This window comes from Panthera uncia, chromosome X, assembly GCF_023721935.1.
Source record: "Panthera uncia isolate 11264 chromosome X, Puncia_PCG_1.0, whole genome shotgun sequence".
In the NCBI taxonomy this organism is placed as follows: Eukaryota; Metazoa; Chordata; class Mammalia; order Carnivora; family Felidae; genus Panthera; species Panthera uncia.
The window spans coordinates 52,791,531-52,810,032 of NC_064817.1; the positions used below are offsets into that span (position 1 = coordinate 52,791,531).

Here is an 18,502-nt window from a genome sequence, read left to right on the forward strand (position 1 = left end):
CCTCCCCAGGGGCCGTTCTCCTGACTGGTACAACAAAGTCTTTGGGCACCTGTGTGCCATGGAAGTGGCAAAGATCCGGGACTCCTTCCCCACCCTGCAGGCAGCTGGCCCTGAGACAAAACTGTGAGCCTCAGCTTGGTCCAAAGGTGGCGCCACCCAGGCCCCCTGGCACCAAGGGAGTAAGGGGATAAAGAGAGCAGAGCAGCCCCTAGATGTTGCTTCCAGGGGCGGAGCCAGGCTCTTGAAGCTCCCACTGACTGTCCCCTTTACTTCCTGAAGCTCCTCCACACATTCAGGGGAGGAAAAGAGAATTTCAGTGCCCCATCTCCAGTCCACCTCCACCCCCAAGCCTGTGGTCTGTCCTCCCAAGAGAGAGGGGTCATTTTAGGAACAAGAAGACTGCTGCTGCTCTCCAGACCCACAGAGCCACCATCAATCTGAAGCCTTACCAGCTCCCCCACCTGCAGGGGAAGGAGGTAGAGAGCAATATTTGCTTCCAACTCCTTGCCTCTCTGAGAGGGCAAGCCATCCTGTCTGGTGCTAGCATCCCCTTGAGGTTGGCAGGAGGCTCTGGTCCTGCCTTGGGGCCTAATATTGGCCCTGAACTGGTTTTTCCACAGAAATTAGACAAGATGAGCACAGGGCAGCTACAAGCACTATGAGCTGTTTTATTTGTGTAAATACAATGCTGATTTTTATGAGGCTGATTTAAAGAGTGAGCACTGACAGGTTCCTAGTAGGTGACATGACAATTTCAGCTAGCTTGGGATATGGTAGTGGGGGGAGGTGGCTTCCTTTCTCAGGTCTCAGGAGATCAATGAACCAGTCTCCCCAGTTTGGGCCCCATACTTTATCTGCCACTCCCTGGTGTCCTGTGCGGCCTGTGGTCACACACTCTTTTGTCTGGAGAGCAAACAAGCTCACTCCCACCACACAGGCCAAGCAAAAACAGATGGTGGTAAAAAGAGACACACATCTGTATCTGTGTCTCTTCTCCTGATCTTCCTGCCTGTGGTAGCTGGCTGACATAACAGTCCCTTCCTCAAGCAGAGACCAGGCCCCTGCCTGAGGCAGCCAGCCCGCCAGATGGAAGGGCCTAGTGTCATCTCAGCCAGCTGGGGCTTGATCCAAACCTGATCCATCCTACCCAGCAGCTATCTTGGCTTATGTGGAATTTCCAATGACATTCAAATGCCAACTAGTGCTTTATTTTTCTTTCAGCAAAATAAACTGGAGTGAGATGGATCCCAGGCAATATTGTAACTTTTTAAGCCTTTTTTATTTCTACCTATAAATACTGTACAGTCAGAATAATCTATGTATATATGTATATATATATATATATATACATATATACATGCACATCTATATATGCACACATAATCTGTCCAGACTATATTATAATCTGTGGGTATGAGCAGGGGTCTTGAAAGCCTAAGGGGGCGGGGCATTTAAGATGAGGGAGGTGGAGACCAGGAACCATGTGACCCCTCTGCAGAACAATAAAGCTTTACTAGAGATGCACTCTGGCTGTGTGGCTGTCTTCACTGAGATGATGGGTTAGGAACTGAGGGTGGGTTACAATGTGGGCTTCATGTTAGGATCAGAAACACTCTAGGACTCAAGGGAAGGCCATAGGAGGAATGGGGAGGGCCTCAGCGCTTCTCTTTGGGAGGCAATTTGGGGGTGGGGGAGGTGGGACTCCAAGAACCCAGGCCCTGGGTAGAAGCTGCAGATCCCATCCCCTGATCTGGCCAGGGTTCCCAGTCTGAGTGGCCCACAAGCATGATCTCAGGCATGCTGACAGTGGCCCTGGAGAGAGATGTCCCTGGCTATGTTGTCCTTCCTTCACCTGGTACACACAGTCTAAGCTTAAGGATGAAGAGTGGAAACCCAGCCCTGGATGGCTACAAGACCGTTTTCCCCATAAGCCAGCCTAAGAGAGGTTAGAGTGCCTGAAGGCAACTTCTGGTCTGGCTCTAGTAGCCTGCAAATCCCAGGGGGCTAGAAAGTCTCCCCCCTCCCTTGTCTTTACTTCTTCATAGGAAAAGGCTTTCTTTGACACACTTCTGTAGCCATAAAGTTCCTAAGCTCCTAAGGGCAACTAGAGAGGGAGTATAGGCTTTGCAATTCAATCTATATTTGCACCCATAGAGTGGTATTGACTAGCCTGGGGTAAACATCCTGCTGCTCTCCCTCTACCAGAACCTCAGCCTCTTCGTAGGCCAAACAGGCTAGTGAAACCTGGGCACAAGCCTGGCTCAGTAAGTGTTCACTTTGCTCTGCCCCACTCAGCCTGAACAGGTTGGGGTCCCTGTCAAGTCACACTTCTCTCTCACCTTTCATTCTCTTCTTTTGGGTTCAGCTGTCCCTACATCCCTTTGGCCTTTCTTCACTGCTGCTGCCTGGGGATCTCAGCTAGCCTTGGGAGCAAGATGAAACAGAGGTCTTGTCAGCCTCTTGCCTTTGGGAAAACAATGAAGGCACCCCACATGTGGGTATGGGTGATGGGAGATGGCTCAAGCAGTGTTGGTGTTAAGGGACACTAGTGTGAAGCTCCAGCCAGTAGTTTGAGGCCGGCAACCAGGGGCACCTTATGGCACAAACACTGCCTGACCTGGTCATGGAAGGAGGTTGTAGTGATAATACAGATGATGAGGTTGAACATGCTGTTAATGAGTAATATGAAAATGACCTCCCAGGTGATGGTCTCTAGGAGACAAAGAGCTGTGTATGGTGGAGATTCTTGGAAGAGCCAGAGAATTCCTCCAAACTTTCAGCTCTGGGCTCTTGCCCAGAACCAGCTGCCCAGTGTAGTTCTACATCTCTGGCATTCTGGGAGATCTAGTGCCAAGTTAGGGAGCTTCTCTGGGCCTTAGTGTAGTTCCCCTGCATAAAGCAGAGGCTCCCATTTTTGCCTCTCTGCGTGGCCCACTGTGAAGTCAATGAATTGACCACCATGGCCTATAGATGTGGGACTGGGTGTCATGATTATGGGGCCTCTCAATTCCACACACATGGCAAGCACTGCCTATGACCATTTCTAACCCTCAGTCATTACCTTGGCCTACCCTGACTTGATCTCTTCCTTTCCCTTATGCTAGACAACTCTCATCTTCAAATACCCGATCCTGTTGCCTATATTTTCTCTTCCTGTATTTCCCCTGACCCAGCACCTCAAAGAAACCAGGCGGTGAGAGAATCTCACATAGGAATTAATCTACCTGGAGCTTTTAGTCTCCAGTGCCCTGTTCCTAGCTAGAGTGGCTGAGGGTAGATGGTAGATAGACTCAAGTTCAAATCTAGCTGTATCATTTCCTGGCTGTGATCTTAAGTGACACTTAACCTTTTTAATTTCTTTTTCCTCACAGAAGATAGGGTTAATAATTGTTTAGATACTGCAATGTTGTCATTAGGGTTAAATGAGCCAATGGCTGTGAACATGGCTGCACAGGGCCTAGCACATGGTGGACATGAATAAATGGTAGTCTCCCCTGTCCTTCCTCCTACTTGCCTCCTCCTTGCCAGTCAGGCTCTGGAAGAGGGCTTAGGCTTGGGTGGATGAGTGGATATACATTATGTTCTGCTTGGCATCAGGGCCCTACCTACCTCCTTGGCTCTCAAACCCCCATAGCCTCAGCCACCATTCTGGACACACTTACCTCCTCATTAGCCTCAAAAAATCCCAGTGGCCTTTTTGCATCTTTTGGTTTCCACTCCATGTCCTCTTTGAGAATTTGGCTCTGTGACTTTATCTTCCCTCTCAAAGCCCTCCTTCCTCCACACAAGGAGAACTCTTCTCAATTCTTTGCAGCTCTTGGTCCTCTTTCCTCGCCCCTTCCACTTCTCTTCTCCCTCAGTCCCACCTCAACCTCAATCATTCCTCTCAAGTTTTTCCTTTTCCTCTTCCTGCATCACCTTGCTCATAAAGGACCTCACTGGCATCCATGGTTTCATTTTATACTTTTGTGCAGATGACCCCCATCACTCCCAGAACCCCATCACTTCTTTGAGCTCAGGCCAGTATTTCCTGCTGTATAAGTGGACCTCTCTACCTGGAGGCCCTATCTGCATATCAGACTCACCAGGCACAAGCCAAATTCAACATCTTCTCACACATAGTCAGCTCCCCGCTGCCTGTTGTATCTCTGTTAGCACTGTTATCTTCCTGGCTGCTAAACTCAGATCCCCAAATCAGCGAGAACTCCTCCCTCTCTCTCACTTCCCCCCATAACCAATGCATACAGGTATCCATCCATCAATCCAAACACTCATCCATTCTGCCATTCAACAAGTAGTTGCAGAATGTCTGCCATATGCCAGACTCGAGGCACAGAGAATAGAGCAATGACAAAGACTGAAAAGGTTCCCACCTGCCTTTAGCACACATCCTAGTGGATGCATGAGTAGAAGGAGGTCGACAATAAACACATACACAAGCTAACTTCAGCTATGATAAGGGTTATGAAGGCAATCAAGCAGGGTAAGGCAGTGGTGACTGATCAGGGAAGGCCTGAGGAAGTGACATGTAAGTCAGGCCTTAAGAGAGGAGAATAAATCAGCAATGCAAAGATCTATGGGGAGGAGTTCTAAGCAGAGAAAATAGCAAGTACAATGGACCTGGGGTGAAGACAAAGTTGGCATTTCTGGGGCTGCACAGCTGGGTAGCATGCTGGAATGCAGGAAGCAAGGGGAGAGGAGAAGGAGATGGTGTTGCAGAAGTAAGTAGAAGCCTAGATCGTGTGGGCCTAAAGGGGAGCTAGCTACGTGCTATCTGATCTACCTCCACCATGTCTCCTGTATCTAGCTTCTACCTAGTGTCTGAAGCACTCAATTCATATTGCATGCCTTTCCACCCAGGTATTAGAAAGAAGCTTTCACCTCCTTTCTCTCTTCTCCCACCCATTTCCACCTATACTTAGTACTAGGTGAGTCTTTCAAAAATCCAATGTCTTCCTATGTTTTTCAGACTGTGGCATTCAGGACCCCACAATGTGGCCTTCACCTGTCCACCAAGTTTCTTTTCACTTACCTTCTTCAGCCATGTGCCTGACATGCTCATTTAGTTACCTTTGCCATAAGCAGACATAGGACTGTCTTGGATTTAGAGGACCCAGGCTCAAGTCTCAGTTCTGTCAGTTCTTATCTGTGAGCCTGTGCGCAAGTTATTTAAGCTTATGGAAGCCCAGTTTCCCCATATGTAAAATGAGGCTTGGAAAGATGTGCGGATTACTTATGACAAAGTGCTATTACCCTCAAACCTTATCAGTCTGGCAAAGCCCAATTCCAATATATATCCCCACTATGAAGCTGTCCCTGAAGCTTCTGGCAAGATTTGTTGACTCCCGTCTTCTGAGACATCATTGTCTTTTGCATCTGTTTCAAGGCTTCCATCTTGCTTATGTCTCCTCTTAGGGTTCTTTGGGTACCAGTCACATGACCCCCATTGGCATGGGAGCACCTGGGATCAGGATCATAGTGAGGTTCAACTCTGAGTCCTTTATAATTCCCACCTCAGAGAGGCAGGAAGGCCTGGTGGAAAGCATCTGGAGACACACAGAGGTGGGTTTAAGTCCTGGCTCTGCCACTTGTTAGCAGTGTGATTGTGAGCAAGCTACTTTGCTCTCTGAGCCTCAGTTTTCTCATGTGTAAAATGGGTGTTGACAGGAGCCCATGCACCTAGAACAGTGCCCAGGACATTAATGGACATAAAGGGAGTGTTTCATTACCATTGACTATGTTAGCTTGTTCACCTCAAGCCCTTGCTCTACAAGCTTCCCTCTACTTGGCTTGCCCTCCTGTATCTCCTCTAGCTATTCACACCCTTCCAGACTCAGCCAGCCTTTTCTAACCAACCTACCCCTAAGCTCCTTAAGCACTTTTTGAATGGACACTCAAAAAGCACTTTTTTATCACACAAAAGTAACTTCAAATGGACAAACCTGTCTCTTTGCCTACACTATGACATCAAGGACAGGGACCAAGTGAGAGTCATCTCTGTGGCCCCAGTGTCCAGTACAATGTCTGGTCTAGAAGAGCCAGTGTCAGGGAATGTATGCTGAATGTGGTTACATGTTTGTGTGTAGGATCAGGGAGACATGAGAGAGCATGAGGTGGGGAGTGTGAGGGTGGGTGCACTGGAACCTGAGGAACCTGGTAGAGTGGGTGAGAACAGCATCAAACCCTTCTACTGCCTAAGAGGGAACACATGAATACTGAGTGCCTACTGTATAGCAAGCACTATGCCATGCATTTTCCAATACAAGATGTCCTTTCAACCTCAAAAGTCTCCTGTGAGGTGTTAGGACCCCCTTTTTCTGGTTGGGGATCTCGGAGCCTGAGAAATAAGGTGACTTGCCCTGGAGTACACAGCCAAGTAAGGGGCTGAATGGGGACTTCTGCCCAGACTCCTAAGCCTGTCTTTTAAAAAAAAAAAATTTTTAATGTTCATTTTTGAGAGAGAGAGAGACAGAGCTTGAGTGAGGGAGGGGCAGAGAGTGATGGAGATGCAGAATATAAAGCAGGTTCCAGGCTCTTAGCTATCAGCACAGAGCCCAGCATAGGGCTCGAACCCATGAGCTGTGAGATTATGAATTGAGCTGAAGTCGGAAGCTTAACCAACTGAGCCACCCAGGCACCTCATCCTAAGCCAGCCTTCATTCCACTGGAGCCCAGTGCAAAGGGATAGGACACTCCTACTTCCTGCTGCTGGCTTCAGTGTGTGTGTGTGTGAGGGGCAGTGGGGAGTGAACTGGGAGTGGTAGGTATGACAGCTGTTAAACAAAGTAGGAAATGTGTTTGAGGAATGCTGGCTGAAGAGCAGTCTGGCCAGGAGAGAGGGAAGAGGGCCAGGGATGCTAGGATGAACAGTGATATAGAGGCTGCTCTTCTCTGGCCCCAGCCCATCCTCACAGCCTGCTGGGAGTCAGCCTTCTCTGCCCTGCCTTGCTTCCTGGATTCCAGCAGTGATCCAAAGGCCCATAGAGTGGCCTTGGCCTGCCGCCACACCTCTAAGACAAGCAGATGGTGCTTCAATCAATGGGGACGGCTGAGGACTGAGCGGAGATGAAGGCTGCATCTGGACTTTCATGGGCCATTCCTCTATAAGCAACATTTAAAAATATATTTTATAACTGCATTGGTATAATGGTAAATATTATTTGGGTTGCACTATTCGTTATATATTTGGTGTTATTATACTCATTTTTTCCTCTGAGGTTAAAATAAATTAAGATTAAAACAATTTCCTGTGCCCTAGAAGCTGTGCCTACGGATAATGCCTAATGATAAGTTGGGCCTGTCAGAAGGAAGCACAGAGCCTGTATTAAAGTAAAAACATTACAGCTTAGGGAGAAAGGTACTTAGGCATGGGCAGCTGGATGCCTGACTCTATACTTCAGGTGATCTGGTGTGTGCAACCGTAGGGACACTTCCTGCCTCCCTTGTTGGACTGTAGACACCTCTTCTCATTTACTAACTCCACCCTAGCTATGTTTCTTAGTCTAGAGAGGCAAGCAGGTTTCCCTCAGGGCCTCGAACTGGCTTCTATGTCCTTGGACAAGTTCCTTGCTGCCAAGTGAAAGCAATATAGCCCAGGGCTCATGACTGGGAGGCAGAGCCCTCGGGGTTCCCAGCCTTCTCTCCTCTGAGTCAGCAGCTAAATCGGTGACTCCAGCTTGTCCATGTAGTGGGACACATTGTCCAGGTCACAAAATAATGCCGGCATGAACAAGTGCTGCTTGTATGGAGTAAATGGCCATGCCCTGGCTTATGACAGCTTTATGAGGAGGAGGAGAAGAGGAGGTGGGGGACAGGGTGAGATGGGAGGTAAACGGGCAGAGTGCTAAGAATGGACGCAGGGCCCAGGGCCTAGGGAAAAGAGGAGGAACCAGAGAAATAAAACCCAGCCTCTCTCCAGTACCTGTTTTCTCAGATACTCACAAAATGCTGAAGATAGGTATACTTTTGGTCCCCATTTTAAAGGTGCAGAAACTAAGGCTCAGAGAGGTGAGAGAAGGTACTTGCCCAGTGTTATACTAAGCTAGTTAACAGTACTCCAGTACTACTGGAGCTAGATTTAAACAAATTTGGCCTGTGCGACTCAGTATTGGTTGAGGTGGGTGGGGAGAACGAGTGAGGCAGGAGTGCCTTTTCTGGTGGTTTCACTTGTCTGGAAAGCCAGGTCACTCTCTTTACTGCCTCCCATAAAGTACACTTGATTTGTTTCCAAAAGATCTTCCCTTGGGTATCAGCATAATAGTAGCTAACATTTATTCAGTGCCTCCCATATGCCAAGCACTGCTTTACACAGTTTGCATGCCTTTCCTCCTTTAATGTTTAGTGTGCATTTATCATGCCAAGCAGTGCTGCACACTTTATATGCATTAGCTCATTCACTTTTCACAACAATCTTATGATTAGTAGACCCATTTTATGGATGAGAACAACTGCACGCGGAGAGGTAAAGGGGCCTACCTGAGGTCACAGAGCTAGCAAGTGAGGGATCCTGAATTTGAAGCTTGGGCTGTCAGACTCTAAAGACCAAAGGAAGGCTGTGCTTTGGCAGCGTGGTGGGCATTAGATCCAGTGGGATAAGCTTGGCAGAGTGAGGGGGCAGAAAATGGAGCCCAGCCAGAGAAGAAGCAACACATGACTGAGACATTCTTTATCCAGATATGGTGAGAAGTGGTTTCCTTGTCTATGGAGGAAAGAGAAGTAGGTCTAGGGAACAGCTTGAGAGGTTGGGAACACTTCCTCATTCTATGTATCACTAAAACACCACTTACCTGGCAGCACCTTACTTGGAGACAGGGGCTGTCTAAAATGACTCCCATGGGGTCTGGAGGTTGAGCCAGAATTCGGGGAGGACATGTAAGGACTCAGATTGTCTGGAAAAGAGCAGGACTGAGTTCCTTTTTGGAGACCAGCTCACAGAGACAGGTGGGACAGAAATGGGCTTGAGCCCCCAAGAACCAGATTTCCCACCACCTGCCCCTTCCTAGGCCAGGTCTATTCTGGCTGTGTATTTGATTATTTACACTTGAGTGGCAAACTTACTTCCTACTCTGAGGTTTAGAGACCCAGCCTCTCAGAAGGCTTTGCACCCCCTGTCCTCCCACAAGATGAGGAGTTAAAGGACAGTGCAGAGTGCTACCACATTACTACTGAACTAGGTGCACCACTAGCTGAGGCCTCGGTTCACTGGGGATAGCATGATGAAGAAGGGCAACAGGAGAGCACTGTCAAACACCTTCATGCTACATAGGCTATTTTCATCTGAATTCCACAACAGGCCATGTGCTGAAAGCTTATTAGACCCATTTTACAGGACAGGGAAACAGATTCAGAGAGGACTAGAATGTGACAGGAAATATGGAAGATGTGTCACAGGGCAAAGGTTTAGAGGAGGCAAGATTTTATCCTAATGGGGTAATGTAGGGGGAGCATCAATTTAAAGATGCATTTGAGAGAAACATTTGAGTGAGACAATTTGGGGAGGATGGGAGGAGATACTGTGGAAGAGAGAAGTGTGAGCTAGGATTGGCAGCTGGGAGAGCACAGGTCCCACCCACCTAGTGAACTTGAGGAACTGGGTTGTCAGGTGACCACAGTAGAGGCAGGGAGAGAAGTAGGATGGGTCTGGAGAAGAGGCTCCTCACAGGGAGACTGAATTGAATTCCCTATGGCCTAGGCCACAGGGAGCCATTGAAGGTTTTTGAGCAGGAGAGGAGTATGATGAAAATCATGCTTAAGGAAGATAAATCTGGCAGCATAGTACAGTAAGGTTAGATGGGGGGAAGGTCTGGGAGTAGGAACCCCAATGAGAAAGCTGTTTCCAAGACTCCTATAAAGAGTAGGTAAAGATCATGGACTTGGAGCCAAGAGGGGTCAGTTCTAGACCCCATACAGCCACTGAGTCATTGTTTGTCTTCTTCTCTTGGCCTCAGTGTTCTGATATGCACAGTGATTTGGGCTTTGGTTCTCCAAGGGTCCTACAGCCAACACATCCTGTAGTTCTAACTTGCCAAGGTCCCTCCAAGAGTTCCTGGAGAAACCAACTCAAAACCTTGGCTACTCCTGCCACATGGGCCAGAGGATTGAAAAGGTGAGTGTGCCTGAAGGATGGTAAAGTGGGGTTGGCAGTATGGGCAAGTGTGCTGAGAAAAGACTTGCTTACAACACAATGAAGGTCCTACAGCCCTGAAACATGGAGGTGCTCAGACCACTGATATTGTCACACTCCAGGTCCCTCAGGGTAGAGCAGTTAGAGGGTTGAGCCCAGGGACACTCTGGAGGCACTGACTTTTCCCAGGCACCCCATGGTGATGGCAGATTGCCTAGAGAGGAGAAAAACAAGGAGTTATGAGGCTCAGATTATAAGCCTCAGCCATGATGAGCACCTAGCAGGACAGGTAAGGTCTTTAAAAGACCCAGCTGGGCTCTAAAATGAAAGTGGCACTTTGTCCTAGGACTTGGCCTTGCAAATAAGGTCCATTTGCTACTAATACACTGGCAAGTCCCAGTGTCCTCCCCCAGCCCTTTCCCCTTCCCACACTATTAGATCTCATCCCAATCCACTTCCAAGTCCTTGCAATTTGTTTGGATGGGAGTGCTCAGGCCTAGCTGCCAAATGTTGGCTCCCGGAATTATGGATTTTACTGCCAAGCAGGCAAGGGGCCTGGCAAGGAAAAGGCCTCAGAGAGGTACTGGGAGCTTTGGAGCTGGTCTAGCTCACCACCAACACCACAGTGTTCCCAGGAAAAAGAAGGCAGAACCAGAGTAGTTGCCTTCAGCCTAACCCAGTGGTTCTCAATGGAAAGCAATTTTGCCTCCCAGGGGCAAAATTTCTGGAAATGCTTTTTGTTGTCACAACTTGGGGACAGTGAGGAGAAATGTGGCAGTGGCACACCAAATGCCACGTAGAGGCTAAGGATGCTGCTGATCAGGATATAGGACAGGCTCCACAACAAAGAACTTCCCTACCCAAAATGTCAATAGTGCTAACTATTGAGAAATGCTGGTCTAAGCCAAATCCTTCCAGCTGCAATTGGGATTAACTGGCCAAGGCCATTGGGACTGAAGTCCATAAATCCAGAAAATAAAAGTTGAGAAGATAAAGGGAGAAGAAAAGAAGGGCTGCAGGGAGCCGACTGTGAATCCCCCAGTCCTATTTCCAGAGCTCTGAAAGAGGAGACTTCACAGCCATTTCAGCTTGGGTCTCTGGGTACAGATAGATGAAGTGGGCATGTAGCTGAGAGAATTGTTCAGCAGGATCCTAAAAGGTGACAAGCAAGTAGGCAGGACTGAGTACCCTCCAGGGATTCAGTACTCTCCCAGACACCTAGGGAGACACAATGCCTAAGAGTCACCTCTTACAGCCATATGGCCCTTTACACCTAACCAAGCATTGCTCTGTCCACTGGCTCCTGCAGGCTTCACACGTGCTCCATGGCATTGGCAGGATGAAGATTCTTCTCTCTGCTCTGGGGTGGTAGGAAAAACACTGCTCTGAGAATCAAGAGCCATGGTGTCTGTCACAGCTCTGTTACTTCTGAACTATGTTACCTTGAGCAAGACATCCCACTTAGCATTTCCTCCAAGCCCACCCAGTGTAACTGGAGACATGGTCTAGGGAGTTAAGCCAGGGTCTGCCTTCCACATCCCCACCACTTCCAGGGGATAGACTTGGGGACCTGTGGGTCCCTGTTCTCTAGGAAGAAGCCCTTGTGCCTCTCCTGGTTGCATATAGTTCTATGCATACACACACACGCTCACAGACGTGTGCTATACACACATGCTTATGTGCACAAAGCCACACACATATACATACAGTCACAAGATTCTTTGATCCCTGGCTGGAGTAAATGTGGGGAAAATGGATGACAGGATCAAGAATTTACAGAAAGTTCAGTTATTCACAAGGAACTCAGCCCAGAAAATTATCCAGGAGCACCTGGATGAGGTTATTGCTGTCCAAAATCCTGCAGCAGGCAAGCCTCAGCAAGGGGGTACAGCAGGTGGGCATTTCCCAGGCAGGGGGCCTAGCTCCAAGGTGGGGTACAACCAGAGGTGTGGTCTCCAGTCAGCTTTTCCCTGATTTGCTGTCCTTATTCTGGATAGTTACAAGAAAACATCACAGATTTGCCCTGACAGTGGGGCCAAGAAGTTTTTGAACATATGAGGTGAAGTCTCCTTCTGAGGGTGGGCCTTACCAGGCCCTCAGTCTTGCTTTTTCCTTGTTATCCAAACACAAGGGGTGGCTGCCAGTAGCCAAGACACAAACTGGTCTCACTGTTTTACTATTCATAGGGTGCTGAGGCTGTGCAGTCAAGGCGAAAAGTGCCACCCAGGGAAGAGACAAATACATGATTCAAGGTCACTGAGAATAAACAGCACACATACCGGGCTCAAGTGGCATAGCTCTTACTTACAAGCAAGGGATGAGAGAGTGCACAAGATCCAGCCCCTTGAAGAGGTTCTCCCATGCCAGAGGATCTGTATTACAACTGGCAGTGTGACTGCAGGCACCCAATTTCATGCTTCAGTGGAAGGACTTGATCTTTCCCCCATGCAGGGTCTGAAATATAGAAAGCTGGGGCATGCCTCATGGCCACTGACATGGGAACCGAAGCAGAACACATGAGTATGCATCAAGCCCAGAAGAGGGAGAGATAGTCCTTCACAAGTCTATACGCCCAGCACAAGGTTCTAGGTCCAAAGCCCAATGGGGAGGGGGGTGAAATGGAGGGTACAGGTGGAAGACTGCATGAAACTGCCTTTCCCAACTCTCACTGAGCCTTTTCTGGACTCCTTTCCATCTTCTTCCTTGGAAAAAATCTACACTCCAGGTAAAGGTCCTGAAAGTGCCAAGGAGGGGGCACCACAAGGGCCCCAAAGGACAGAGAAGAGTCAGAAACAAGGGCAGGGCTGGACATGGGGCTTACCTGAGCAGTAGGTGTGCCGAAGGGCCCAGGAGGTCTGGTTTGAGTGAAAAAAGCAAGCACTGAAGAGTGAATCTGCTTTAAGAGAGAAATATGTAGTAAATTCCTAGTTGGCCATGAAAGGCACAGACCTTTTTCTCAGCTGAGTCTTCCCATGGAAGATTAATTTTTCTAAATGTTACTAAGGTTACTAAGAAATGTACTATTGCTTCCTTAGAACAATAATTTATCCAAAGGGGCCAAACTCACCAAGTGCCCAGGGTTGCCAAGAGAGGAAGTGAGAGCAGGGATGGTTCTGTGTAACACATCCACTTGCTGGAAACATAATTCATGGTCCTGGTCTTTAGGCAAGAGTGAGGACAAAAGCCTTGGTCATCTTTAAGATCTGGGACAGAAAGAGGTGACAGATGTCCCTCCAAAGCCTGACCAGTGATCCCTAGGATCAGAGACAAGTGTAACTCCTGGGTACATAGTCACTTACAACTGGGGGCTGAACACGCTTCCCTTTCCTATGGCCTCTGCTAAAGACTGATTACTAGTGGCCCATAGAAATGTGCTCCAAACAATACCAGGGTCACCTCAATCTCAAGTTTCTTTCTGGGCTGGGTACCCATTCTACCAATAGCTAATGGGTCTTTGGTAAATGGTCCAATCTTACCTCTTCCCCGGCTGAACAACAGCTGAACCTTTCCATCTTTAGCTCCCAAAGCCTCAGTCTCTGCTCTCTAACCACCAGCCCCGGGATCCAACAAAGAAACCTGGCACTCAGAGCTTTCTTAGTTCTGACAAACCTTTGAAAACCTTGGGAGTGATAGAGTGGATTGAGTTGGAAAAAGGAAGCCGTTAAGGAAAGAAAGGCTCTGGGGTACTTTATAGCAACCAATGCTCTCATGCCCCAGAGAAGTCCAGGACTCAAGGGAAGAAACAGATCCTCATGTGTTCTCTCTGGCTTCATTGACTTTCCCAGATTCCAGTGTTTCTACCTGGGCCTGCCAAACATCTCATTCTCCTCCTTCCAGCAAAACACATGGGGCTTCGTCAAGTCAAGCAGGACCTGTACTGGGGGCAGTCACTGAGGGGGATAAATGGGCTTTGAAGGAACTTGGGTTACCTTCACCATGCCCTGCAAATTGGTTTGATTATCTGCAGCAACTAGCAATAAATGGCAACTCCATCTTTTCAGTTGCTCAGGCCAAAATCCTTAGAGTCATCCTTGACTCCTATCTTTCTTGTATACTCCAAATTTAATCCAAGTTCTGTTAGTTCTCCTTTCAAAATCCATCCAGAAACTCCCCATTCCCTACCAAATCCACTGATACCACCCTAGTCCTTGCTAACATCATCTTTCACCTGGGTGATTGCAGGAGCCTCTAAATTGGCCTTCCTATTTCCACCCTAGATTCCTACAGTCCACTCTCAATACAGAAACCAGAAAGACCCTTTGCTCAAAGCGCTCCAGTGGCTTCTGACTTTGTTCTACTCTTTGTGTTGGTCTACAAGACCCTGACCAACTTTGCCCCTTGTCACCTCTCTAACCACATCTTCTACTACTTGCCCCTCATTTTATTTGCATTGGCCACAATGACCTCCTTGCTCTACCTTGTCAGGCATACTCTTGCCTTGGTGTCCTTATATTGCCTGTTTCTCCAGATATCAGGAAAGTTTTGTCTCTTATTTCCTTGGACTTCTTACTCAAAAGTCAGTGAGGCTTTCTGTGATCACTTATTTGAGATGGCAATGCATACCCCCATCCTGGGCCCAACTCACCCTATGTCATTTTCCTGTTTTATCACCATGTGAAATACTACATCACTAATGTATTTCATATATTGTCTGTCCTTTGCACTCAGCAGAAGTCCCACTAAGGGCAGAGATGTTCAATAGGTTTGGTCTCTGCTTTATCACCAGAATAAGGACAATAGGTAGTACACACTCAATGAATAAGCATTAAATGAGTTAGCAGTGAAACCTTTCAAATCAAGCTGGGAAACCCTACCCTTCTTCAAATGGGCTAGTGCCCACATGGAAGCATCTTGAACATAGGATTGCGAGTTCAACAGAGCAAGGATTATGTCCACCTGATGCAGGATCTGGCACTTTGTAGGTACCCAGTGTTTGTTCAATCAACAGATATTAGGACAAGTTGATAGACAAATGTGAATTGACTAAGTACTGGTTTCTCCTCTTTGGTAAAATGTTTGCATTTCAAAGGAGTCCTCTCAAAACACAATGCTTCAACCCCAAGGATGACCAGCAGTGGTAGAAACTCAGGCCCTGTAGCCACATCAGCCACTCACTTGGGAAAAGTGAGGCTTGAGGTACTCCTTGAATTTCACTCCAGCCCCCAAACTCATATGCTCTGACCCAGGTTCACTTATTTAACAAATATTCCTTGAGTACTTATGCCAGGTTCTAGGAAGGCTAGTCCTTTGTCAACAAGGAAGCCCATCCAAACTCAAACCTTGGTCTTGCTTTCTAGTATCTCTTTTCCCCACTTCCAAACTCTGAGCCTCAGAAAAAAAGGAGAGGGAAACAGATGTAGAGAAAGAGGTGTATCACCTGCATGGATGCTAGGATGCCCTAGTGTCCTTCTATAGATATGGGTGAATCCTCAGGTCTAATCATCCCATAGAAGCACTACAGCAGTTTATGGGAAAGGCCCCAGTGGAGTAGAACCTGACACTGACATGTGCTGCATGAGGGCCAAATGAGGGTCACCTGACCAGGGGGATGGCCCACCTAAGCTTTTTAGCAGGCATTGTTTTTTTCAAATTAGTGAACACTGCTGAATTAGTAGGCTGGACTGGACCAATGTACTGGCCTCCCTGTTGTTGTTTGTGGGCTAAAGCATCACTGGATGTCAATAAGCTAAGAATAATCGGCGATTCTTACTAAAGCTGAATAGAGTATCTTATATAATGTACTACTGTTCAATTTCAAGTCTATTAACTTGACACATAGAACCTGGAGCATTCTGAGGGCTTCCTAACAAAAGCTTCCATATAGTTGACATTTGAACATGTAGGAATTGAACATGTTGACACCCCATATAGTAAAAAAAAATTCATGTATAACTTTTGACACCTCAAAACTTTACTAATAGCCTACTGTTGAGTGGAAGCCTTACTGATAACATAACACATATTTTGAATGTTATATTTATTATATACTATAACTGTATTCTTACAATAAAGTAAGCTAGTAAAAAAAATGTTATTAAGAAAATCACAAAGAAAAGAAAATACATTCACTGTCCTGTACTATAAAAAATCCACATATTAGTGGACCCATGCATTTCAAACCCACATTGTTCAAGGGTCAAATGTACTTGCTTTTGCTCCCTCATTTTCTCTTTCTTTCTATCCTTCACTTTGTTATTTATTTATTTATTTATTTATTTTATTTTAGAGAGACAGAGAGGGGTGGGGAGAAGGGAAGAGGGAGGGAGAGAGAGAATCTTAAGCAGGCTCCACGTTCAGCATGGAGCCTGATGTTGGGCTCAATTCTATGACCCTGAGATCATGACCTGAGCTGAAATCAAGAGTTGGACGCTCACTGACTGAGCAACCTAGGCGCCTCATCTATCCTTCTCTTTCTTAAGCTCTCTTTCTCTTCTTTTTTCCCTGCTGCTCTTTTTGTCCCATCTCTCCATCCAGCATTCACTGAGAACTGGCAGGCCCTGTGCTGGGCTCTGGGCCCAGAGTTGAATAAAGCTGAGACCCTGCCTACAAGGAGCTAAAAATCTCATTCAGGAGACAAATATAGAAATCATTTTAATATATGGCCATTACTGAGAAGTCGGAGATAGGCACATCCTGGAGACTGAGTGATGCGTAGTGGGTGGGCATAGCCATGATAACTTTCCTGGGGGAGGTACAGTCTAAAAGTCCTCACAGATAAGTAGGAATTAGGAAAATGAAGGGTCAAGGAAGGCATTTCAGTTGAGGGGACAGCATTAGTGGACACAGGGGGCTGGAGGTGCAAGCAGGCACCAGGTCCCAGAGACCTGCTGAGCCAGCGTTTCCTGAAATGGGTTCTGTTGAACACAATGTCCTATGAGAAAGATGAAGTAGAGGAGGGTTTTAGTGAGCCTTGAGCCTCAGTACACATTATTACAGTACAAGTGCTGATCCATCCTGCAATAAAGATGCCGGCTTTACTTTGTTGAGCCCAGCATTCTCTTAACGTATTTATCCTTAAAGCCTCTTTTGTCACCAGATCCCAGTTATTATCCCAGGCCACAGAGTTTGAGAAATGCTGTCATAGACACTAGGGAACCAGCAAAGGGTTTCAGTCTGGGAGTGATGAGATTGAACCTGTTTTAGAAGGCTCACTCTGGACACTGTGTGGATCATGGACTGCAGAGGGAGAGAAGAGCCACAGGAAGATCAGAAGAGACCAATGCAATCACCCAGGCAAGAGAATTCAGAGTCGCACCCATAGCAAGGGTGCAGCAGGGATGATGGATGGCATTGGAGCATGTATCATGTTTGAATTGGACCCAGTCCATGCGTCCTGAAGCTTGCCCACAGACCAAGACTAAGCCCACTCAGTCAGCCTAGTCCCACTGTAGGCCTGTCTGCACTCTCCCCACCCAGTTCTATTCTACCCTCCCAGCCCTCACTCCTCCAGACTGCCAAGAATGCCAGTGTGCTTGCACTGAAGGAAGCTAGGTTCCTCCTTCAGTAAAATCTTAAAAGTCTGGCATCTCACAAGGCCCATACTCTTCAATTTCATTTCACCCTATTGGGGTTTGCAGCCTGAGCAGATGTGGCATCAGGCTCCCTTATCTTTTATGAAGCATTTTATGACTTTCCACTGGAGGGACTGTGTTAGAAAGGCTAGCTAGACTGATGACAGCAATGAAAAGGTGAGGAGGGGGTGCAAATAGCAGCTCTTCTCCCCATGGATAAGCCTTACTTCCTCACCCCAGCCAAATGTAAAGCCAAGGGCACAGATAAAAATGCTCTGGCAGGCTATTTCTGCGGGAAATGGTGATAAGAACTTTGCACTCATGGACACACACTACGTACACCAAACAAGGTCCTCAGGTCTATGGGTACTTGGGCTGACCAAAGTGTTCATAAAAGGAGCATTTATCCACTGACCCTTATTTTACTCACATGAGGCTCTCTCTCTTTCTGTCTCTGTCTCTCTCTCTCTCTCTCTCTCTCTCTCTCTCTCTCTCACACACACACACAGGTACATGATATTTTGAGCTGGTTGTTTTGATGCATCCATTTGGACACCTGCAATATTTTGTTCTGAGTGCTTTAATGGGGTGAATTTGATATAAATATCTTTTTACAAGGCCTAAAATTAAACCAATAAACTTTTTATTTTTTAATTTTTTTAAGTTTTCATTTATTTATTTATTTAGATATAGAGAGAGACAGCATGAGTGCGGGGTGGGGGTAGAGAGAGGGAGAGAGAGAATCCCACGCAGGCTCTGCATTGTCAGCACAGAGCCTGATGTGGTACTCATTCTCACAAACCATGAGATCATGACTTGAGCCAAAACTGAGAGTCAGGTGCTTAACTGACTGAACCACCCAGGCACC

The 18,502-nt window shown here is 47.2% G+C and overlaps 1 protein-coding gene across 2 annotated transcripts in view; it reads left to right on the forward strand.

The window, feature by feature from the left end:
- STARD8 (StAR related lipid transfer domain containing 8) overlaps positions 1 to 1,543 on the forward strand; it is a 46,098-nt gene extending 44,555 nt beyond the window's left edge. For both annotated transcript variants that reach the window (XM_049643897.1, XM_049643898.1), the window contains exon 14: positions 10 to 1,543. In XM_049643897.1, the coding sequence (XP_049499854.1) occupies positions 10 to 127 (118 nt within the window). In that variant the 3' untranslated portion in view covers positions 128 to 1,543. The remainder of the gene's footprint in view (positions 1 to 9) is intronic.
- Positions 1,544 to 18,502: the final 16,959 nt, after the last annotated feature.